The sequence below is a fragment of the Salvelinus alpinus genome, chromosome 6, assembly GCF_045679555.1.
Source record: "Salvelinus alpinus chromosome 6, SLU_Salpinus.1, whole genome shotgun sequence".
NCBI classification, from domain to species: domain Eukaryota; kingdom Metazoa; phylum Chordata; class Actinopteri; order Salmoniformes; family Salmonidae; genus Salvelinus; species Salvelinus alpinus.
Genome location: NC_092091.1, coordinates 63,344,632 through 63,369,329, shown reverse-complemented (window position 1 = coordinate 63,369,329; position 24,698 = coordinate 63,344,632). Strand labels below are relative to the sequence as shown.

At 42.1% G+C, this 24,698-nt stretch overlaps 2 protein-coding genes and 1 non-coding gene across 5 annotated transcripts in view; all 3 read right to left on the bottom strand.

Annotated features, from left to right (window-relative positions):
- Positions 1–24,698, bottom strand: part of LOC139577706 (uncharacterized) — a 140,613-nt gene that overhangs the window by 42,607 nt on the left and 73,308 nt on the right. The window lies entirely within an intron of this gene.
- LOC139579100 (uncharacterized) lies at positions 9,779–14,409 on the bottom strand. Its single transcript, XM_071407366.1, has 3 exons — positions 13,935–14,409; positions 13,477–13,607; positions 9,779–12,596 (listed from the first exon to the last, which is right to left on the bottom strand). The coding sequence occupies exons 1-3, from the start codon at positions 14,191–14,193 to the stop codon at positions 11,439–11,441; spliced, it is 1,548 nt and encodes a 515-aa protein (XP_071263467.1). The 5' UTR covers positions 14,194–14,409; the 3' UTR covers positions 9,779–11,438.
- On the bottom strand, positions 19,444–19,520 carry trnaa-ugc (transfer RNA alanine (anticodon UGC)). The gene has a single exon. It is a non-coding gene; the product is annotated as a tRNA-Ala (tRNA).

The window sequence follows — 24,698 nt, the reverse complement described above, 5'->3', positions numbered from 1 at the left end:
CCTATGGGGAGACATGTCATTGTAAACTGTTTGATGTAAACACCTTCTTTTAACTATTAAGGGTTAATGCCACATGGTCAATGTTAGGCTTGCACAGATCGGGAGGACCTTAGGAACGTTCCTGAGGTCAAATTGTGCTTCTAACCTTAACGGTTCTCTCTCTGTCTCCCAAAAGCAAAAAAATATGAAATTGAGGTCAAAGGGTCATTTGGGTCCTTCTTCTTGTCCCTGTCGCTGCACTCAGACCGAGCTAGCTACGGTCAAGCGGGGCATCTCGTTGAACTCGGCACGGCCTGGAGATAATGGCAATGCCATTTCAGGCTTTGTGTGTCTTTAAGCACCGTACTTTTTCACTCCATCCTTTTATCCCCTTTTCTTCGTGGTATCCAATCGCTAGTAATTACTATCTTGTCTCATCGCTACAACTCCCGTATGGGCTCAGGAGAGACGAAGGTCGAAAGCCACGCGTCCTCCGAAGCACAACCCAACCAAGCCGCACTGCTTCTTAACACAGCGCGCCTCCAACCCGGAAGCCAGCCGCACCAATGTGTCGGAGGAAACACCGTGCACATGGCCCCCTTGGCTAGCGCGCACTGCCCCCGGCCCGCCACAGGAGTCGCTGGAGTGCGATGAGACAAGGATATCCCTACCGGCCAAACCCTCCCTAACCCGGACGACGCTAGGCCAACGGACCTCCCGGTCGCGGCCGGCTGCGGCAGAGCCTGGGCGCGAACCCAGAGACTCTGGTGGCGCAGCTAGCACTGCGATGCAGTGGCAGAGCTTCGAGACCCACTTAAAAAATGTTCGTCTGAACACACTGCAACTGGATCTGTAACTTTTTTTTATTTTTTACTCCTTTTTGTGAACATGACCAATTTGTCAATGTACGATTTCTCTTAAATTACGATAGATAAATGGCTGGTTCTTTTTTTCCTGACACCGTATGCTTATGTACTTTGACGTGAAGCGGTCAAATTAGCACCCTACTTTACGTTTTTGACCTTTAATCCCAGAAAAATGGCCATAACTCAAAAAGCGTTGAGGCCTCGACGCCATCTTGTTCGGGGCCAACTGTCCATTACGTCTTCGAAATATTTTCCGTTTAGGAGAAAAGGCCACATGCATTTGCAATGTACTTGTGCATTTGCAATATTATTTATTTTCCCTCTGGTGGGAATTTCCTAGACTGCGGAAAAATGACCAAAATGTGTTATTTTTATAAAACGGAAACCGAACGTCCGAGAGATTTAGTTTGATGACTTCCTGAAAGATCTCTCCCCCGCGCACGGCCCGACGCCGTCCGCGAATTTTAGAAACGTTGCAGGACGTCTAGTAAGGGACCTTACATTTGCAATGTAGCGTTTCTCACTAACCATATGGCGAGTGCTAAAATGTTCCCTTAAGGTATGGAAAGGCCTTGGAAAGGCCATAAGTGTAAGCCAACATAATTCATTATTTTACATTAACATGTAATACATGCATTATGAAGAAAATGGTGTAATTTAGGCTCCACGAAATATGAAATGGGTTATGAAGAAAATCGTGTATGGTTGCCTACATGACAAAAAGGCGTTCTGATTACAAGTGCACCAGTATCCAAAGTATTAAGCGAAATCAAGCACAGAAAACAGCATTGGCATTAATAAAACAATATTTCCCACGAATTAAGTCGCAGGTAAATGTGCGTCTTTTCTCAAAAATTATGTTCAGCAAGTCTAAAACAGTACATATAGGCATACAACGACACATTTTAAAACATGGTTAAACAAAGACAACATTTCTGTATATTCATGACGTTGAATTAGCCATTAAGAAGAACAAAAATGAAATATCAATTATCGCGTCTATATGGTTGTTGCAAAGGCTTGTGTCGCCTACTGGTTAAATTCGTGTATTTTCGCACGAATTAAGTAGCACAGAAATTCGTGTATTTTCAAACGAATTTAACCACCCCAAAAATGCACAAAAACGCACGAAATCTGCTGAAATACATTTTGTACATATATGCGCGAATTGAATGTGAGACTGTGTTGCATTATGATGTGTTACAAAGTGGGATTCAAATGGATTTAATTATCATTATTTGTCAACGATCTCACAAAATACTGGGTCAAAGTGGAATAAAAATGCGATTTTTTTAAATAAATGGAAGATATATTATTGTTTATCTTGATGAAATAAGTATCAACCCCCTGAGTCAATACATTGTAGAGTCTTTCTGGGTAAGTCTCTAAGAACTTTGCACACCTGGATTGTACAATATTTGCTCATTATTGTTTTTTAAATTCTTCAAGCTCTGTCAAGTTGGTTGTTTATCATTGCTATATAGCCACTGTCAAGTATTTTCAAGCTGATTTAAGTCAAAACTGGAACTTGGCCACTCAGGAACATTTCATGTCGTCTTGGTAAGCAACTCCAGTGTATTTAGGCAATTGTCCTGCAGAAAGGTGAATTGGAACAGTTGCCAATTCCTTATAGGAGAACAGTTGCTAATTCCTTATAGAATTGTGTTTTATGCTTATTACACATTTATAAAACAGACTAGACAGGAACTATAACGGTCTTCGGCTAAAATATTGTTAGCGGTACCCCAATGCCGCGCGCCACAAACTCAACATTCATTTCCCAGAATCAAAGTTCATTGATACTCTTGTTTTAGTAGTGTCTGCTCTGGACGCAATTAGTATAGTTGAGACATAAAAAGGGTGTCGTTTTGAAAAGTTAACTTCTCCTCTATTACAGTATAATAAATGTCTCAATGTGTTTTGGTGTACATATGACCGATTCTGGTCGACCAAACTAATTCAAATGGAGAGTTGAACTCGCTTGTCAGAGAGAAAGATGTGATCTCTCAACTTTGTTAACGTGAAAGGCAGGGAAGAGGTTTGGTGTGCGTGTAAACCAAAGAGGAACAGGCGAAACGAGAGATTTCACTTGCTAAAATATGTCCAAAATAAGGCCAATGTGTTTCTATGGGCTTATTTTGGGGTTTGTCGACTGCATTACGGCCTTTGGGACAACGACTCCCATTATTAGGACGGAGACGTGCATCTCGTCATTATATACAAATCTCTGGTGTAGGCTAAATGGGAAGGTGCACACAGCACAGAGGAGCGAAGGCGACGAGACCAAACATACAACATGAGAACAAGCGTACATAAATGCTCATAAAAACTTCGAATTAAGTCGATATCGCAGCTTCTACCCGCAAACCATAAGACTGCTAAACAAGACTGTTAAATAGCGAATCGAATGGCTAACGTTACCCGCTGCTGCTACTGTTTATTATTTAGGCTGTTGCCTAGTCAATTTAACCCTACCTATTTGTACATAGGCACATCGACTAGGTACTCCCTGTATATAGCTATGTTATATTTAATCATTATTGTTATTCACTGTGTAATATACCTCGTGTCACTATTTCAATGTTTCATTACATTTTTAAAATCTTTAACTCTACATTGTTGAACAAGGACCCTAAGTAAGCATATCACCCCTCCTTCACCAGCAGCACCTCCTCTTCCTCCTGGAAGAGTGATACAGATTGCACAGACATACACTCCCTCAGGCATGTACAGTCGTGGCCAAAAGTTTTGAGAATGACACAAATATAAATTTTCACAAAGTCTGCTGCCTCAGTTTGTATGATGGCAATTTGCATATACTCCAGAATGTTATGAAGAGTGATCAGATGAATTGCAAAGTCCCTCTTTGCCATGCAAATGAACTGAATCCCCCAAAAACATTTCCACTGCATTTCAGCCCTGCCACAAAAGGACCAGCTGACATCATGTCAGTGATTCTCTCGTTAACACAGGTGTGAGTGTTGACGAGGACAAGGCTGGAGATCACTCTGTCATGCTGATTGAGTTTGAATAACAGACTGGAAGCTTCAAACGGAGGGTGGTGCTTGGAATCATTGTTCTTCCTCTGTCAACCATCAAGGAAACACGTGCTGTCATCATTGCTTTGCACAAAAAGTGCTTCACAGGCAAGGATATTGCTGCCAGTAAGATTGCACCTAAATCAACCATTTATCGGATCATCAAGAACTTCAAGGAGAGCGGTTCACTTGTTGTGAAGAAGGCTTCAGGGTGCCCAAGAAAGTCCAGCAAGCGTCAGGACCGTCTCCTAAAGTTGATTGAGCTGCGGGATCGGGGCACCACCAGTACAGAGCTTGCTCAGGAATGGCAGCAGGCAGGTGTGAGTGCATCTGCACGCACAGTGAGGCGAAGACTTTTGGAGGATGGCCTAGTGTCAAGAAGGGCAGCAAAGAAGCCACTTATCTAAGGGAAAAACATCTGGGACTGACTGATATTCTGCAAAAGGTACAGGGATTGGACTGCTGAGGACTGGGATAAAGTCATTTTCTCTGATGAATCCCCTTTCTGATTGTTTGGGGCATCCGGAAAAAAACTTGTCCGGAGAAGACAAGGTATAGTATAGTAGAATACGCTACCATCAGTCCTGTATCATGCCAACAGTAAAGCATCCTGAGACCATTCATGTGTGGGGTTGCTTCTCAGCCAAGGGAGTGGGCTCACTCACAATTTTGCCTTAGAACACAGCCATGAATAAAGAATGGTACCAACCATCCAGGAAAAGTTTGGTGACGAACAATGCCTTTTCCAGCATGATGGAGCACCTTGCCATAAGGCAAAAGTGATAACTAAGTGGCTCGGGGAAAAACATCAATATTTTGGGTCCATGGCCAATTAACTCCCCAGACCTTAATCCCATTAAGGCGGGTGGACAAACAAAAACCCACAAATTCTGACAAACTCCAAGCATTGATCATGCAAGAATGGGCTGCCATCAGTCAAGATGTGGCCCAGAAGTTAATTGACAGCATGCCAGGGCGGATTGCAGAGGTCTTGAAAAAGAAGGGTCAACACTGCAAATATTGACTCTTTGCATCAACTTCATGTAATTGTCAATAAAAGCCTTTGACACTTATAAAATGCTTGTAATTATACTTCACTATTCCATAGTAACATCTGACAAAAATATCTAAAGACACCGAAGCTACAAACTTTGTGGAAATTAATATTTGGTCATTTGCAAAACTTTTGGCCACGACTGTACACATGCATAACACAGATAACAAACACATTTTAAACATGGAGTGTTTACCATTTGTGTGGATTTGTGTAAGTATATTTAGTAGGCCAAGGATGGGCAATTGGCAGACCCAATTTTGTAGGCCTGCAGTTAACCCCCCCCCCCCACTATACTAACTCTCAACATAATGTTGAGAGTTAGTATAGTAGAATACACAAAGGTTAAAGTTCACATTTTGGTTGGATCAACTGTTTTCCTCAATTAGCCCATGTCAGCCATTTTTTTTTATAGATTGTTAAATTAGTCTAGCTATCTAAACTTGTAGTCAAATTACCAACAGGGTTCACATTTATTTTTGTTAGTCATTCACTCAGATATATTCAAAACTGCAAATATTTCTCTCTACCCTATGGCAAAATCTGTAGAAAAGCAGCAAACATCCTTTAAAACTGCAACATTGTCTCTACGCCCCATGGCTAAATGGGTATTTCAGAACATAACTTCATATTCTGAGGCCCACTGTATTTTACTGATCTGGCTATGCCATGCCAACGGCAGCCTAGGCTGTAGGCTAGTTCATTTACAGCAGACAAGATATGCTTATAATTGCTGTGCCATTCTTTTATTATATATAACTTTATAGTGAGAAGAATAAGTGAACACAGCTGAATAAAATAGAAAGGATATTTTTATCTAATGATTGCCGAGCGAGTGCACCATGGAGCGGCTATTCTGTGTTGAATGTAAAAAGTGATAATTTGAAACCTGTCCTATACACTTCATTTATTTGCTACTTTAGTTGTGATACAAACTTTAGAATGACTTACAAATCAAAACATATTGGCTGCATGATGCGACTATTGTCTGATGATTTGAAAGTCGCAAAAAATGCATAGGCTCTGTTTCTTGCCTAGACTGTGTACACTGTTCATTAGTCTCTTATTCTGTGCATTCAAATTGCCATCGATAAAAATGCAATTGTGTTCGTTGTTCGTAGTTTATGCCTGCCCATACCACAACCACACCGCCACCATGAGGCGACGCCATACATGCTGTTTGCCATCTGCCCAGTACAGTTGAAACCGGAATTCATCCGTGAAGAGCACACTTCTCCAGCATGCCAATGGCCATCTAAGGTGAGCATTTGCCCACTGGAGCCGGTTACGACGCCAAACTGCAGTCAGGTCAAGACCCTGGTGAGGACGACGAACACTCACATGAGTTTCCCTGAGACGGTTTCTGTCAGTTTGTTCAGAAATTCTTTGGTTGTGCAAACCCAGTTTCATCAGCTGTCCAGGTGGCTGGTCTTAGACGATCCCGCAGGTGAAGAAGCCGGATGTGGAGGTCCTGGGCTGGCGTGGTTACACGTGGTCTGCGGTTGTGAGGCCAGTTGAATGTACTGCCAAATTATTTAAAACAAGTTTAGAGGTTTTATATTTAAATGTATTTATTTAACTAGGCAAGTCAGTTAAGAACAAATTATTATTTACAATGACAGCCTAAACCGCCAAACCTGGAATAATTGTGCGCTGCCCTATGGGACTCCCAATCACGGCCAGTTGTGATACAGCCTGGATTCGAACCAGGGCGTCTGTAGTGACACCAAGCACTGAGATGCAGTGCCTTAGACGACTGCGCCACTCAGGAGCCCATGGTAGAGAAACAAACATTAATTTCTCTTGCAACAGCTCTGGTGGACATTCCTGCAGTCAGCATGCCAATTGCACGCTCCCTCAAAACTTGAGACATCTGTGGCATTGTGTTGTGTGACAAAACTGCACATTTTAGTGGCCTTTTATTGTCCCCAGCATAAGGTGCACCTGTGTAATGATCATGCTGTTTAATCAGCTTCTTGATATGCCACACCTGTCAGGTGGATGGATTATCTTGGCAAAGGATAAAAGCTCACTAACAGGGGTGTGAACAAATTTGTGCGCAGAATGAGAGAAATAAGCTTTTTGTGCATATGGAACATTTCTGGGATCTTTTATTTCAGCTCATGAAACCTGGGACCAACACTTTACATGTTGCATTTACGATTTATTTGATTTCATTCTTCATTAATGTAATCACAATGTTCAGTTGAAATGACAGATGCACTCACCAACAGTAGGGACATCTTATTGATAAAATATGGATTTGGGCTAATACACCATCTGATGACGTAGAAACTCAATGAGGGCTGATTTAGACTTAGGAAATGTACGCCTTTCCTATGCACTTCTGAAGCCTCAATCAAACCGACAGCTCAGTACATCAATGCTGCGTAACCTTTTTCAATATGTAATCCAACATGTTTATATATTTTTTTATTTAACAGACTCGTTAGAATATATCGAGAGAACGGGTTCAAATTATTAGTGATAAATGAAAGAAAGCCATCTAAATGTATACATATTCGCCTCCATTTCAGCACCAATTAGTAGATTTAAAAAATACTCTGATCTTGTAGATTATTTAGGGTAAGGAAAGTATTTATGAATCACAAAAAACTGGTTTGGAGAGCCTTGACACACAAAATATGAATGAATCAAAAATACAGTGGTTGGATTCATCCTGAAAGTTGCCATATTCAAGTTAAATCGATAAGATATTGCAAGGTGAGAAAATTGTACAATCGGGGTTCAACAATATTCCTATAAATACGTTATCCCTCACTAATCATGGAATTGTAGCCTAATGTCTGGTCCAGTAATCATGAACTGTGCACCAGGCTCCAGGTTTAAACTGCTACGTGTGGTCTGAGTTCCATAATGATTCAAATAGCCTACATGTCCCAAATTATTGCACAACGTTAGCCTAATATGATCCACTAATGCTAGCGACTCTATGGAACAACTTACAAGGATGTGACAGAGGAAAGAAAAGTTAACGGAATGGCAATGGAACAATATGAAATGTAGGCTACAAATTGAAAGAAACTAACACTAAAGTGACAGTTATAAATGAATGTGGGTATTGCTGACAGAGGCTCCCGATAATAGATCATATTTAACATGCTATAAACTGTAAAAAATAAAAAAGATAAACTGAGAAAAGGCTGGGCATATAATTAAAACATTCTATAGAGCATAAATCAACTTGGTAGGTTTGGCGCTACAGAAGCTTATAGCTTGGGTCTAAAAAATGTCACCCCCCCCCCCCCAAACTATGAGGACATAGGCCTTCAATTAACATTTTGAATAACGACACAGGTATTTTGAGGTAGGCTACGTTTTCATGAACCCTAGGCACTCGTGAAAAATAATTGATTGGAGAGCCTTACCACACGAAAGAAAACAGTGCTTTAATTGCCTTAAGGGTATGTGGGACGGTAGCGTCCCACCTCGTCAACAGCCAGTGAAACTCCAGGGCGCCAAATTCAAAACAACAGAAATCCCATAATTTAAATTCCTCAAACATACAAGTATTTTACACCATTTTAAAGATACACTTGTTGTAAATACAGCCAAAGTGTCCGATTTCAAAAAGGTTTTACGACGAAAGCACACCAAACGATTGTTAGGTATGAGCCAAGTCACAGAAAAAGACAGCCATTTTTCCAGCCAAAGAGAGCAGTAACAAAAAGCAGAAAGAGATAAAATGAATCACTAACCTTTGATGATCTTCATCAGATGACACTCATAGGACTTCATGTTACACAATACATGTATGTTTTATTCGGTAAAGTTCATATTTATATCCAAAAATCTGAGTTTAGGCGGGACGCTACTGTCTCACTTGGCAAAAAGCCTGAGAAAATGCAGAGCGCCAAATTAAAATTAATAACTATGAAAATTACTATAAAATCAAACTTTCATTAAATCACACATGAAAGATACCAAATTAAAGCTACACTGGTTGTGAATCCAGCCAACATGTCAGAATTCAAATAGGCTTTTCGGCGAAAGCATACGATGCTATTATCTGAGGATAGCACCATTGTAAACAAAGAGAGATAAGCATATTCAACCCTGCAGATGCGGCACAAAACGCAGAAATAAAAATATAATTCATGCCTTACCTTTGACGAGCTTCTGTTGTTGGCACTCCAATATGTCCCATAAACATCACAAATGGTCCTTTTGTTCGATTAATTCCGTCGATATATATCCAAAATGTCAATTTATTTGGCGCGTTTGATCCAGAAAAACACAGGTTCCAACTTGCTCAAACGTGACGACAAAATATCTCAAAGGTTACCTGTAAACTTTGCCAAAACATTTCAAACTACTTTTGTAATACAACTTTAGGTACTTTTTAATAATCGATCAAATTGAAGACGGGATGATCTGTGTTCAATACAGGATTAAAACCAACTATAGCTAGCCTTCTGGTCTCGCGCCTCTAACAAACAGGACACGTGGAGTGACTCTCTTTCAAGATGGCTGTACTTCTTCATTACACAAAGGAATAACCTCAACCAATTTCTCAAGACTGTTGACATCCAGTGGAAGCGGTAGGAACTGCAAGCATGTCCCTTAGAAATCTGGTTTCCCAATGAAAACTCATTGAAAAGAGTGTGACCTAAAAAATAAAAAAAATCTGAATGGTTTGTCCTCGGGGTTTCGCCTGCTAAAAAAATCATTTTTATATTGTAAATAAGCTTTGGCAATATGTACATTGTTACGTCATGCCAATAAAGCAAATTGAATTGAATTGGAGAGAGCGAGAGAGAGGTTTGAAGGATGGATGAGATGTTTCGGATAATAAACTCAGCAAAAAAAGAAACATCCTCTCACTGTCAACTGCGTTTATTTCAGCAAACTTAACGTGTAAATATTTGTATGAACATAACAAGATTCAACAACTGAGAAATGAACTGAACAAGTTCCACAGACATGTGACTAACGGAAATTGAATAATGTATTCCTGAACAAAGGGGGGGTCAAAATCAAAAGTAACAGTCAGTATCTGGTGTGGCCACCAGCTGCATTAAGTACTGCAGTGCATCTCCTCCTCATGGACTGCACCAGATTTGCCAGTTCTTGCTGTGAGATGTTACTCCACTCTTCCCCCAAGGCACCTGCAAGTTCCCGGACATTTCTGGGGGGAATGGCCCTAGCCCTCACCCTCTGATCCAACAAGTCCCAGATGTGCTCAATGGGATTGAGATCCGGGCTCTTCGCTGGCCATGGCAGAACACTGACATTGCTGTCTTGCAGGAAATCACGCACAGAACGAGCAGTATGGCTGGTGGCATTGTCATGCTGGAGGGTCATGTCAGGATAAGCCTGCAGGAAGGGTACCACATGAGGGAGGAGGATGTCTTCCTTGTCACGCACAGCGTTGAGATTGCCTGCAATGACAACAAGCTCCGCCCCAGACCATGACGGACCCTCCACTTCCAAATCGATCCCGCTCCAGAGTACAAGCCTCTGTGTAACACTCATTCCTTTGACGATAAACACGAATCCGACCCGGTGAGACAAAACCGTGACTCGTCAGTGAAGAGCACTTTTTGCCAGTTCTGTCTGGTCCAACGACGGTGGGTTTGTGCCCATAGGCAAAGTTGTTGCCGGTAATGTCTGGTGAGGACCTGCCTTACAACAGGCCTACAAGCCCTCAGTCCAGCCTCTCTCAGCCTATTGCAGACAGTCTGAGCACTGATGGAGGGATTGTGCGTTCCTGGTGTAACTCGGGTAGTTGTTGTTGCCATCCTGTACCTGTCCTGCAGGTGTGATGTTCGGATGTACGGATCCTGTGCAGGTGTTGTTACATGTGGTCTGCCACTGCGAGGACGATCAGCTGTCCATCCTGTCTCCCTGTAGCACTGTCTTAGGCGTCTCACAGTACGGACATTGCAATTTATTTCCCTGGCCACATCTGCAGTCGTCATGCCTCCTTGCACGTTCACGCAGATGAGCAGGGACCCTGGGCATCTTTCTTTTGGTGTTTTTCAAAGTCAGTAGAAAGGCCTCTTTAGTGTCCTAAGTTTCCGTAACTGTGACCTTAATTGCCTACCGTCTGTAAGCTGTTAGTGTCTTGACGACCGTTCCATAGGTGCATGTTCATTAATTGTTTATGGTTCATTGCAAGCATGGGAAACAGTGTTTAAACCCTTTACAATGACGATCTGTGAAGTTATTTGGATTTTTACGAATTATCTTTGAAAGACAGGGTCCTGAAAAAGGGCAGTGTATTTTTTTGCAGAGTTTTTCAGTGAGTCTATTTAAATACAAAAATGTGGAGCTTGAAATTGAATGGCATGGTCAATACACATGCATTTTCAGAATTCAACACTATCATTTTAACTAGAGCGCTGAGTATCAGGCTATTAGCGAATTGATGCTGTTAGCAAGTTTGGCAGGCTTCTAACGCCCATCAGCGCTATTAATTTACAGAGCGCAGTTTTGGAGTAGCCTAGTTACCGTGAGTCACGTGGAATTAAACGGAGGTCATGACTCGTTACTGCTAGTCTGGGTGTAATACTGGGCCCTCTCGCCAGTGTGGACCTTCAGGTGCATCTTCAGTTGGTGCTGGTGGGAGAACCTCTTCTCACACTGGGGGCAGCTGTACGGTTTCTCCCCTGTGTGGACCCTCTGGTGCCTCTTCTGGTTGCAAGTCTGGGCAAAGCGCATGTGACACTGGCTACAGCTGTAGGGTTTCTCCCCTGTGTGGACCCTCTGGTGGATCTTCAGGTTCCAAGCCTGGGAGAAGCGCATGTGACACTGGGTACAGCTGAAGGGTTTCACCCCTATGTGGACCCTCTGGTGGATCTCCACCTTCTGGGGGCAGTTGAAGCCTTTGTTACAGAACATGCAGAAGAACCGTTTCTCTTTACTACTGCCGGATGTTGCTCCCACTTCCCAAGCCTGGACTCTAGCCTTGTCGTTTGAGTTCAATACCTGATCGAAAAGGATGCGGCCGTGTGAATCGGAAGGTGCCATCGACGTGGACACTGGTTCGCGATCCCTGAGCGCGTGTAAAGGGGAGTGGGTTGCGATATTTGGATTTGGCTCTAAGCTTTCCCTGTAGTCTAAGAAGTCACTAGTGTTGCCCTGCGACTGTCCTCTTAAGTGAGTCTCGTCTTCATTCCATATCAGAGGAGCGTCGCCCTCCTCTTTCACAGTTACCTCATCTACGATCAGACCCTCCCCTTTCTTATCTAGACACATTTCAGAGTATACACTACTACTGTACCGGTTCCAGTCCCCTCTTATTGGATTAGTCTGTGTATCTAAGCCCACAGGCATGTCAACAGGTATCATCTCTGTAGCGTATGAACAGGTCGGATCATTACCAGTCTGTAACGCATCACCTGAGTCCCGATGGGACAGAACTGTCCTCTGGCTAGGGTTACCGTAAAGTAAATACTCTGAGCGGGGAGTAGGAGGACAGCCCAGTCTCCCCAGCCTCGTTAAAGTCTCTGTCTCAGACTTGAGGATGGCGTTCGGCGTTCTACTGATGTCCCTGGGCTGCGCTGGGGTGGTGGTGGGGTCCTTCGTGACTACATGGGGCGCTCCAGTCTGGATGTCGCTGCTGTGTCGTGGATCCTCCTCTCCTTCAGACCTCTCCTGCTTAACCCCAGGACCTACAGCCTCTGTATCTGCAGACTAACACAAGAGGAAAGAGGTTATTATCGGTACACGAGCTGAATTAGATTAAAATGTCATAGGTAAGTCTCACAAGCTCTCCTATGGGCGGGGCCATGCAGAGACCCCCCAAAATGCCTCAGTAGCGAAAATAAATAACGAGCATAGGCCTATTTATTTCTGCAACAACTCACTCACTCATCATCACAAATTGTAAGCAAGCTAGTTACAGTGACTTCTGAAGACATGATTGGCATTGGGCATTGGGAAAAGAGGTTGGGCTATAGGCTGATCATTGGTGTTGATGATTGATGTAAATCTGCTAGTTAGCTAGCTCGATTTATTTTACTGATTGTGATTTACCTCTGTATTTCTGCCTGTCTCCGCTGCTTGTATCAGCCAACCAGACCAAACATGGACGATGATGTATGCTAAATCATGTGTTATCAAGTGTTACATTTTTTATTATTCTGCTGTGGCAGCACTGTTGCTATTTAGTAGCAATCTCCGTACAGGGCAGACTGGGAAATAGGCACAACCGGGCGTGCGCAAGCTCCGTACAGGGCAGATCAACAGGAGCAACCAACAGGCGCAACCAACAGGGTGGGGAGTGGCAAGCTTGACAACAACTTGCGATCAGTGCGTACTGAACAACAATGACAAAAAAGTATACAAAAAAAATTATTTGAGGAAATTATACCACCACCCAAAAGGACACTTTGGAGACTGGAAGGGCAAAGGGGCATGTGCTCTGCACAAATGGAGCCCTATCTGTGCACATGCCTGCTTATGGCAGATATATGAGGATGTACATGTAAGCAAGTGAATAGCTGGGGGTAGCCTTTCTGAAATAAACGGCCACATTTGATTTACACTTTCAATTCAACACTATTACACTAACCTCTATCACAATAACGTGCTGGGTTGAGGTTCCATTCCCCTCAACAACAGTGATTGGTTGGTCATCTCTCCATGTATTGTGTCCCACTGGCTTCACTAAGCTCCTGTGGCCACCAGTGAGATTTCCTTCACCTGAGAGAGTGATTGGGGCAAAAGAGGTGGTTCGGTTAGCTACTTTCAATGCTCAACACTACATAGTGGATGTAATCTAACACTTCTCATAAGTTCTTGATATAGGCCTACTATTTATTGATAAATGTATTGTGTTCCATGCATCATATTGTTTTCATTGAGTATATAATAGGAAAAACAGTCAATCAAGAACCTGGTTAGGTAAGTAATCAGGGGACTGGGGGAATTATTGAATACTTTCCAAAAACCAATTCTGGGCAACACGTCTGAACACATGTGCATAAGGGAACGGGGTGCCCCTCAGCATCGGCCTGTTGCAAAATGTACCTCTTGCCATTCCTCTGTATCGGTTGACAAGCTTGACACTACTGGGACGACTGGCGAGGACGCGCTCCCGTGCTACCTTCAGTTCCTGTAGCTGTAATTTCCTCCGCAATGCCCTGTTTTCTTTCTTGCTTTGAGTTATTTCCAAACGAAACACTGCATAGTCGTTATCGACGAGTTTACAGATCTCTGCCACGGCTGCATTCGCTAGCATCTCCATGATGGAGGCTATTTGAGTGTGGAAAACCATACAGTTAGCCATAGCTAACCTCAGCAGCTAGCTAGCGTCACCTATATACTATCTATCAACCAAGTCCTGTCTCCAACGCAAATTAAAGACTACACGGGGTAAGTATGTGATGCTGAGCAGTTAAATGTATCATATTTTGAATTCCATGGTGTTAATAAACGTCTAAATAACAACAAGAAAAACGCTAACTTGGAAATAGTTATTGGTCATGGTTTACTTCCGTTTACACTGAAGAGAAAGGACGTTATTGGTAGGCGTCATAGCTCAAAGGGTGTGGCTAAATGAAAAGGGAATGCGCGCTGTTCTTTGAATTACGGTACTATTTTTTTTACATTACACATCAAATCTCCTATTCATGATCAGTATCTTTCAAACTCAGAACAGACTTGAAAAAAGGGCTAGCTGGAACTCGTCTGAGCGGTCGGTTATGAATGCCCTCACCCGATAGTACTAAAGTTGTATTGATTTAATTTTATGAATGAAGAAATGTAAGAAAGAAATAGAGCCAGGTGCATCACTACTCCCATTGAAGATCTATTACTGTATGTATTGATTTCATTGTATAAATGAAGAAAGAATAATAACCAGGTGCATCACTATTCTATTACTGTATGTAGGCTATATGTATTTCTCCCTTACCTTGCTCCCCCATCTTTAGTCCACTCAGCAGGTCAATGCTCTCTGGACCGTCTTCTATTGTCTCCTCTTTGACTAGCAGCAGATCAGGCTTCCCATCCTCCATGTCTACTGACTGTAAGAGATACAGAGTGAGAGGATGTTGGATCAAGAAATCTGATATGAGCCCCCTGCTATGGAGCATCTTCTGATTGGGCAATGAGGAATTGCTATGATTACTATGCAAACATGTTAGTTGATTTGATTACTTGACACTCTTTAATGGTTTGATTATTCAAGGGCATGCACAGACTTAAGACACATTTAACCAAGACCTGGGTTTATCCACAAAGAATCTCAGAGTAGAAGTGCTGATCGATGATCAGGTTTCCATCTGTCTACATAGTCTTATTTATTATTATCTAATAGGCACTCCTGCTCAGAGTTGTTTCTCTAACACCTCTTATTTATGAAGCATGTGACAAATGACATTTTATTTGATTTTGAGTTCACAGTGGGCTCACCTCAGTGAGACTGTGTGTGGTCCTGTGATGCTCAGCTGGTTCCTCTGTGGGTTCAGGAGGAGGTATAGTCTGGTTGTCCTCCATGACCATGGTCCCCTCAGGGTTCCCCAGACCCTCTTCACACCCCTCCTCCTTCTCCTGGAAGAGAGAGGTGATACAGATTACATAGAACAATACTCCCTCAGGTACGTACACACAGATAAACACACTTTCAACATGGAGTGTTTACCCATCCCCACCTACATTTGAGTATTATACTGTTACAGAGTGACTTAATTGTTATTAAATCCATCATGGTGGACATAAATATGATGTTGTGGGTAAATATGAGTCAGCTATGATAAGTCAAAAGTCATCAGACAAACCTGACTATGTGTACAGTAGGTGTTTGTTAATGTATGGATATGTGTAGGTATATTTAGTAAGTGTATATTGGTTATAAAGAGCTGTTGGGTGTATGCAGAATAGGGTGAGATCAGATGATGTATACTAAAGAGTCTCAATTAAAGTCTTAGAATGAAATGTCCCATTTTGTGTTTTTTGAACATAATCAAGTGTTAAATACACCGTATGAAAACCCCACACGTCTCAACAAAAAATCTGCATCAATTTGTTAAACTGCATTAATAGGCATGAAATCGGAAATATATATAGGCATTTGTGAACATATAGCCTACACAGTACAAACACAATATTTAACATACTTTTTAGGTTTATATACCATTTCTAAATGCAACATTCTGCCCAGGATTATTCAACACTAAAATCTGTTACTCTGTTATTCCAAATGCATCTGGGAATCTGTATAGCCCTCTGTGACATCTGTTGATGTTAAAAGGGCTTTATGAATACATTTGATTGGTTGATTCTGCTGACAACAATGAAAATTCATATTTTTCTTTAAAGGGGAATTGCTAAATGTATGTAGATCAAAACATTTAATATTTTGTGAAATACTTACTTACAGGCCCTTCCCAACATTGCAGAGAGAATAATATATATATTTTTATATGGAATAAATACACAATAAGATATTCCAAACAAAGTGTTTTGATAACTTTCAAATGTAGTATCAGGTCCATGTAGAATAAACAACCCTTCACATAAATCAAAGGACATTTTATTTGTCACATGGCAAATACAACATGTGTAGACTTTACTGTGAAATGCTTACTTTTGAGCCCTTTCCCAACAATGCAGAATAAAAATATAGAACATTTAGAAAAAAAGGAAATGATAACAAAATAAAACAACAACGAAACTATATACAAGGAGTCCCGGTACTGAGTCAATGTGCAGGGATATGAGGTAGTTGAGGTAATATGTACATGTAGGTAGGGGTAAAAGTGACTAGGCTAGATAGATAGATAGATAGATAGATAGATAGATAGATAGATAATAAACAGAGTAGCAGCGGCATATGTGAAGAGTGTGAAAGTGTGTTGGAGTGTCAGTGTAGTATGTGTCAGAGTCCAGTGAGTGTACATAGAGCTGGTGCAAGAGAGTCAGTGACTCAGTGCAAATAAAAAGGTGTCATTGCAAATAGTCAGGGTATGAAAAGATAAACAAAGTGCTCGATCCTCGTATATAATCCAATGAACAGATATAGGACAGCACTCCGGTAAATAAATGTAACGCCACGTAGGGGAGGTGATGGGACTAAATTACTTCTCCAAAGAGAGACATATTGGATAGTCCACTTGGGCACTCTTGCCCCAGCAGGCCTTAATGAAGAATGTTATTTTTCGCTGTATGTTTTTTGTTGTATGTTTTTGTAGTAGTTTATAACTAGGCCAAACATTTAGGTAATGACATCATTACTGAAGAAGGGCTCACGCCCGAAATGTTCGTGCGGCAATACAAATTGTCAGGGTAGCCATTTGACTAACTGTTCAGCAGGGCTTTACTCTGACGTCGCTTGGTATAGAGGTCCTGGATGGCAGGGAGCTCGACCCCAGTGATGTACTATGCAGTATGCACTACCCTCTGTAGAGCCTTACGGTTGGATGCCAAGCAGTTGCTTGGGCGGTATGTAAATCAGAGTGGCTCCATGGTGTCTGGGATGATGATGTGAGCCATGACCAGCCTTTTAAAGCATTAGGGAGTGATCTTCATGGTTAAAATTAGGAATGGATGTGAATAGCAGTTCAACTGTTGTGGTTTTACAAGGTAAGAATATGTACAACTTGTGAACAGTTGTTAAAGCGTTATAAATATGCAATGTAAACAGGATATATACATGAATGAATAACCATAGCATTACACTATTATAACAACTATACACAGGGCTATAAACATAGCAGTATAACATTAACCTAAATAATATACACTAAAGAGAGAAACCAAAATAAAGATTACTGGCACTCTCTCAAGCCTGGTGAAGCTGTCATCTGAATCTGTCGGGTTAAAGATCTGATCTGCCTGGCGCCACAGAGTCGTAAATTACAGTGCACAACAGCAACAGTAAGTGGCTACATTGAGATGCGCCACGTTAGCATGCTTATATGACACTCTATTTTCCAGTACAAGCAATAACAGTACACTTGTGCATAACCACCTGTGCAACCAATGCAGTAGCAGGCACTTACACTGAAGAAAAACATAAAAGAAACATGTAAAGTGTTGGTTCCATGTTTCATGAGCTGAAATAAGATCCCAGAAATCTTCCATATGCACAAAAAGCTAATTTCTCTCAAATTTTGTGCACAAATTTGTTTACATCCCTGTTAGTGGGCATTTCTCCTTTGCCAAGATAATCCATCCACCTGACAGGAATGGCATATCAAAAAGCTGAAGAAACAGCATGATCATTACACAGGTGTACCTTGTACTGGGGAAAATAAAAGAACACTCTAAAATCTGCAGTTTTTTCACTCAACACAATGCCACAGATGTCTCAAGTTTTGAGGGAGCATGCAATTGGAATGCTGACTGCAGGAATGTCCACCAGAGCTGTTGCCAGAGAATTTAATGTTAATTTCTCTACTATAAGCCGCCTCCAACGTCGATTTAGAGAATTTGGCAGTACGTCCAACCGGCCTCACAACCGCAGACCACGTGTAACCACGCCAGCCCAGGACCTCCACATCAGACTTCTTCACCTGCGGGATTGTCTGGGACTAAAAACACGGACAGCTGATGAAACTGTGGGTTTACACAACCAAATAATTTTTTCAGAAACTGTCTCAGGGAAGCTCATCTGTGTGCTCTTCGTCCTCACCAGGGTCTTGACCTGACAGCAGTTCGGCGTCATAACAGACTTCAGTGGGCAAATGCTCACCTTCAATGGTCACTGGCACGCTGGAGAAGTGTGCTCTTCACGGATTAACACCGGTTTCAACTCTACCAGGCAGATGACAGACCGCATGTATGGCGTCGTGTGGGCGAGCGGATTGCTGATGTCAATGTTATGAACAGAGTGCCCCGTGTTGGCAGTGGGGTTATGGTATGGGCAGGCATAAACTACGGACAACGAACACAATTGCATTTTATCTATGGCAATTTGAATGCACAGAGATACCGTGATGAGATCCTGAGGCCCATTGTCTTGCCATTCATCCACAGCCATCACCACAAGGATCTGTACACAATTCCTGGAAGCTGAAAATGTCCCAATTCTTCCATGGCCTGCATACTCACCAGATGTCACCCATTGAGCATGTTTGGGCTGCTGTGGATTGATGTGATCCAGTTCCCGCCAATATCCAGCAACTTCGCACAGCCATTGAAGAGGTGTGGGACAGCATTCCACAGGCCACAAATAACAGCCTAATCAGCTTTATGCGAAGGAGATGTGTCACGCTGCATGAGGCAAATGGTGGTCAAACCGGATACTGACTAATTTCCTGATCCACGCACCTACCTTTTTTGTAAGTTATCTGTCATGTGAAATCCATAGATTAGGGCCTAATGAATGTATTTAAATTGACTGATTTCCTTATGTGAACTGTAACTCAGTAAAATCTTTGAAATTTTTGCATTTATATTTTTGTTCAGTGTGTCTATAGACAATATGCATAGCACTATTGGCAACACACCTACATTTACATTTACATTTAAGTCATTTAGCAGACGCTCTTATCCAGAGCGACTTACAAATTGGAAAGTTCATACATATTCATCCTGGTCCCCCCGTGGGAATTGAACCCACAACCCTGGCGTTGCAAGCGCCATGCTCTACCAACTGAGCCACACGGGACCCACACGGCACCTACATTAGACTAGTTTGGTAGTATAGTAGAAAATATGTCTGCAAGCTTATCAAATTAACAAAGTAAATAGTGGTAATTACTCATTATTACACAGCATGTCAAACCCCCAAATAAGAACCCATGCAACTTACATTTCGATGCACGCACAACATTCAGGTATTCGTGTTAATGTACACAATAAAAAGTCCTCCGAAAAACGTGTGTCTTCTCCCTTTGGACAACGATAACACTCTTTTGGATACTGGAACATCTTCAATGTGAAACAGGTCAGTATCAGGCAATACGAAGGACCATGTAAAAACGGTTAGCTGGAGCTCATCTAAGCGGTCGGCTGTGAATGTCCTCACCCGCTAGTACTTAATGCTGATTAAGGTTCTGACTCACTACAGGCTGTCCGGCAAGAACCAGGCAGATGTTTTATTGGCTCTTAGTCACCACCACACAAGCACAGACTAAAAGTGATCGTCATGTTTACAATTAGGAATGGATATTCACAGCTCCATTACTGCAGTAATTAAATAATAAAGTTTGATTGTTTTGAAGAAATCGAAAAGTCTCTCCTTTTGATTACAATTTCACCACAAGGGGTATGTGGTTAATTACCCTCTTACCCTAAGACACTTCACAACCATAATATGTCAGCTAATGAATGGTTCCCCGATATCCCCTGTGTACATCTCAAGCCACACTGCTACAATTTCTTCCCGTTGTGGACACTCCTATGTCTGATAAGGTTAGTCAGGAAGGAGAAGCTTTCGTAACATAGTTTGCACTTGAAGGGCCTCTCCTTGGTGTGAACGGTCTGGTGGCTTTTTACATAGTTCGCCAAAGCGAAGTGTTTCCCACACGTGGGGCAGGCGTACGGCTAATTTCCGTCCGTCCTAATACTCGGCCTCCCATGTTGTAACCCAATGACACCAGAGGTAGAAGCAGGAGCCGCCACCCTCAGGTGGTTAGTCTTTGACCTCCCTCCTTGACCTCTAGCCATTGTTTGGGTGTTGTTGGGATTGTGTGCTGTGTTATAAGCTAGGTACCTCTTGTGGTGAACGCCCATCCTGACCCTGTCGGTATTCATGGGTAACCATGAGGTAGCTGAGGAAGGCTAAACCAAGGTCTGGGTCCAGACCTTATATGAAGCCATTCACCAGGCATTAGAAGACAGACTTCCTGATAGTGGGGAGTCTCCCAACACTCTCTGTGAAGGCTGAAGCCCAGGGTGACCTGCTCAGTTCATCATGGATACGATGGTGTTTGTAAATCATTGGAATATACAGTGCCTTGCAAAAGTAATCATCCCCCTTACTGTTTTTACTTACTTATTTTGTTGCAATTTATTTGGATTTCATGTAATGGACATACACAAAATAGTCCAAATTGGTGAAGTGAAATGGAAAAAATAACTTGTTTCAACAAATTTGAAAAATAAATAAATAAATGGAGAAGTGGTGCGTGCATACAGTGGGGCAAAAAGTATTTAGTCAGCCACCAATTGTGCAAGTTCTCCCACTTAAAAAGATGAGAGAGGCCTGTAATTTTCATCATAGGTACACTTCAACTATGACAGACAAAATGAGAAAAAAAAATCCAGAAAATCACATTGTAGGATTTTTAATGAATTTATTTGCAAATTATGGTGGAAAATAAGTATTTGGTCAATAACAAAAGTTTATCTCAATACTTTGTTATATACCCTTTGTTGGCAATGACAGAGGTCAAACGTTTTCTGTAAGTCTTCACAAGGTTTTCACACACTGTTGCTGGTATTTTGGCCCATTCCTCCATGCAGATCTCCTCTAGAGCAGTGATGTTTTTGGGCTGTTGCTGGGCAACACAGACTTTCAACTCCCTCCAAAGATTTTCTATGGGGTTGAGATCTGGAGACTGGCTAGGCCACTCCAGGACCTTGAAATGCTTCTTACGAAGCCACTCCTTCGTTGCCCGGGTGGTGTGTTTGGGATCATTGTCATGCTGAAAGACCCTGAAAGACCCAGCCACAGCGGAGATTGGTGTATCTGTCCATAGTACCACTTTAAGCCATACACTCCACAGAGCTGCGATTTACGGAAGAGTGGCCAGAAAAAAGCCATCGCTTAAAGAAAAAAAAAAGCAATTACGTTTGGTGTTCACCAAAAGGCATGTGGGAGACTCCCCAAACATATGGAAGAAGGTACTCTGTTCAGATGAGACTAAAATTTAGCTTTTTGGCCATCAAGGAAAATGTTATGTCTGACGCAAACCCAACACCTCTCATCACCCCGAGAACACCATCCCCACAGTGAAGCATGGTGGCAGCATCATGCTGTGGGGATGTTTTTCATCGGCAGGGACGGGGAAACTGGTCAGAATTGAAGGAATGATGGATGGCACTAAATACATGGAAATTCTTGAGGGAAACCTGTTTCAGTCTTCCAGAGATTTGAGACTGGGATGGAGGTTCACCTTCCAGCAGGACAATGACCCTAAGCATACTGCTAAAGCAACACCCAAGTGGTTTAAGAGGAAACATTTAAATTTCTTGGAATGGCCTAGTCAAAGCCCAGACCTCAATCCAATTGAGAATTTGTGGTATGACTTAAAGATTGCTGTACACCAGCGGAACCCATCCAACTTGAAGGAGCTGAAGCAGTTTTGCCTTGAAGAATGGACAAAAATCCCAGTGGCTAGATGTGCCAAGCTTATAGAGACATACCCCAAGTGACTTGCAGGATCGAGGGAAAGATGAACGGACCAAAGTACAGAGATCCTTGATGAAAACCTGCTCCAGACCGCTCAGGACCTCAGGCTGGGGCGAAGGTTCACCTTCCAACAGGACAACGACCCTAAGCACACAGCCAAGACAACACAGGAGTGGCTTCGGGATAAGTCTCTGAATGTCCTTGAGTGGCCCAGGCAGAGCCCAGACTTGAATCCGATCGAACATCTCTGGAGAGACCTGAAAATAGCTGTACAGGAACACTCCCCATCCAACCTGACAGAGCTTGAGGGGTCCCGAGTGTCTCAGCGGTCTAAGGCACTGCATCTCAGTGCAAGAGGCGTCACTACAGTCCTTGGTTCGAATCCAGGCTGTATCACATTTGGCCGTGAGGTGCTGCCAAAGGTGCTTCAACAAAGTACTGAGTAAAGGGTCTGAATACTTATGTAAATCTGTTTTTTTGTATAAAAAAAAAAAAATACATTTGAAAATAATTAGAAAAAAACTGTCTTTGCTTTGTCATTATGGGCTATTGTGTGTAGATTAATTAGGGAAAAATATCGATTTAATCAATTTTAGAATACGGCTGTTAACAAAATGTGGAAAAAGTCAAGGGGTCTGAATACTTTCCGAATGCACTGTATTTGACCTATGCATGGTCTATATTATCAGATGTGGCTATAAAATGTACATAGGCTGAAGCATTTTTCAACAAATGCCAAAACTGCTTTGAAAATACATTTGACAAAACTGCTTTCAAAAGTGTTTCCCCGCGATTGCATTAAGAATTGTTGTGCATTGACTGCTTGTCAGAGTACATATAGCCCTCCTATTGCTCTTTCAACTTGAATGAGCCTCGAGAGGAATATTTATCTCGCATAGAAAGGGAAGGGAAAGGGGGATATACCTAGTCAGTGGTACAACTGAAAATGTGGCATTTAACCCAACCTCTCAATCAGAACACACAAGGTAAACAGATACAGTAAGGTAAACAGATAGTGCTTAATTTGAGCTGGATCCTGCCGGAAAAGGATCCGGCGCCTCTCCGTTTTGAACTGTTTTGTTCCGGAACCTATTTGGCAGGATCCGGTACCTCTTTTGCCGTGGATTTTTCTCTCTCAGTTGCCATTGTTTATTCTCCTGCCCCCACAAAAAAACATAATGTGAAAAAGTAGATTTTCAGCACGGGTCTAATATTCTAAGAGTTGATTTGGGTTGGGCCGGCCCAGGTTTAGAGTTTGTGCAACATTGTAACCTATGTTTGAGACCACCCCGAGGCGGTGGCTTTGTGAGAAGCGCGCCTGTATCTCTCACATAACTAGAGTGAGATTCACTTTCTATGACCTCTCGCCCTCTGCTCTGATCGACATGAGCCTGCAACTCATCTCTCCAGTGTTACACTTCATCATTTATTTCCTTATAGAATCATAGCTGCGTGAAGGGTTCTGGAGGAACTGCAACACCCTTGATAAATTGAAATACATTTGCCAAAGTTATAGGACTACTGCTGTCTGTTCAGAAATAAATGAAATCATTCAGAATATCCTACTACACCATGAGAATGACTATAATTTAGCAACAGAGGATCATTGGCTTCTTTTTTAAATAGCCTAGCTGTGGATTGTAGCTCAATAACAATGAATAGACTATAGTCGGGAACGCGCAACAAATCTGTCAGTGAAAAATCAGCAGGCAGACAAAACAGGCCTTAAGCAATATTTCAAATACAATCGAGGGAAAACACAGGTTGGAAAGCAATCTCTCTGCTGTAGACTACCAAAATATTTGATCAACTTCCAAATATTGTTTTACAAAAGACGCTTTTGGCATGAGCGCATCGACAATCATCAGCGAGTAAGCTGCGCATCATTGGGTGAGTCAGTTAAACTGGAAAGCATTTTTAGGACTATAATTACCTCATATTGTAGCCTACAATATGTCTCCCCACACACCTAGACCTAGGCTATTGATGGATTCAAGACAAGGGTGTTTTTATTGATCTCAGAATCTCGGTTTGTCAGTGACAAAGTAGCCTGCCATTTCGATCATTTGTGCAGTATTAAAAAAGATTCTGCCAAATTCTCCAGTCATATAAATGACGTATAAAATGCGTTTATAAAAGGCCAACATTTTCCCGAACCCTAGGCTACTAAAAATGTTCCCCATGTGTGAAACATCTGTAAGTGCCTCTACTCTACTGCTCTATGCCACTACTCCAACGCGATGATATGCATGCAACGCTTTATAATAAAGGTGCTTTTTTCCCCCCCATGCGTTCTGGTACCTCAGAACTCCCCAAGTCACCCAACTCTAGGGCTCACTTAGTTCCAGCACCTCCTGATTTACAAAGTAAACACTAAACACTGAATGCTATGTTTAACATTATAAACTGGGTGGTTCGAGTCCTGAATAATGATTGGCTGACAGCCGTGGTTTATCAGACGTATACCACGTGTATGACAAAACATATTTTTA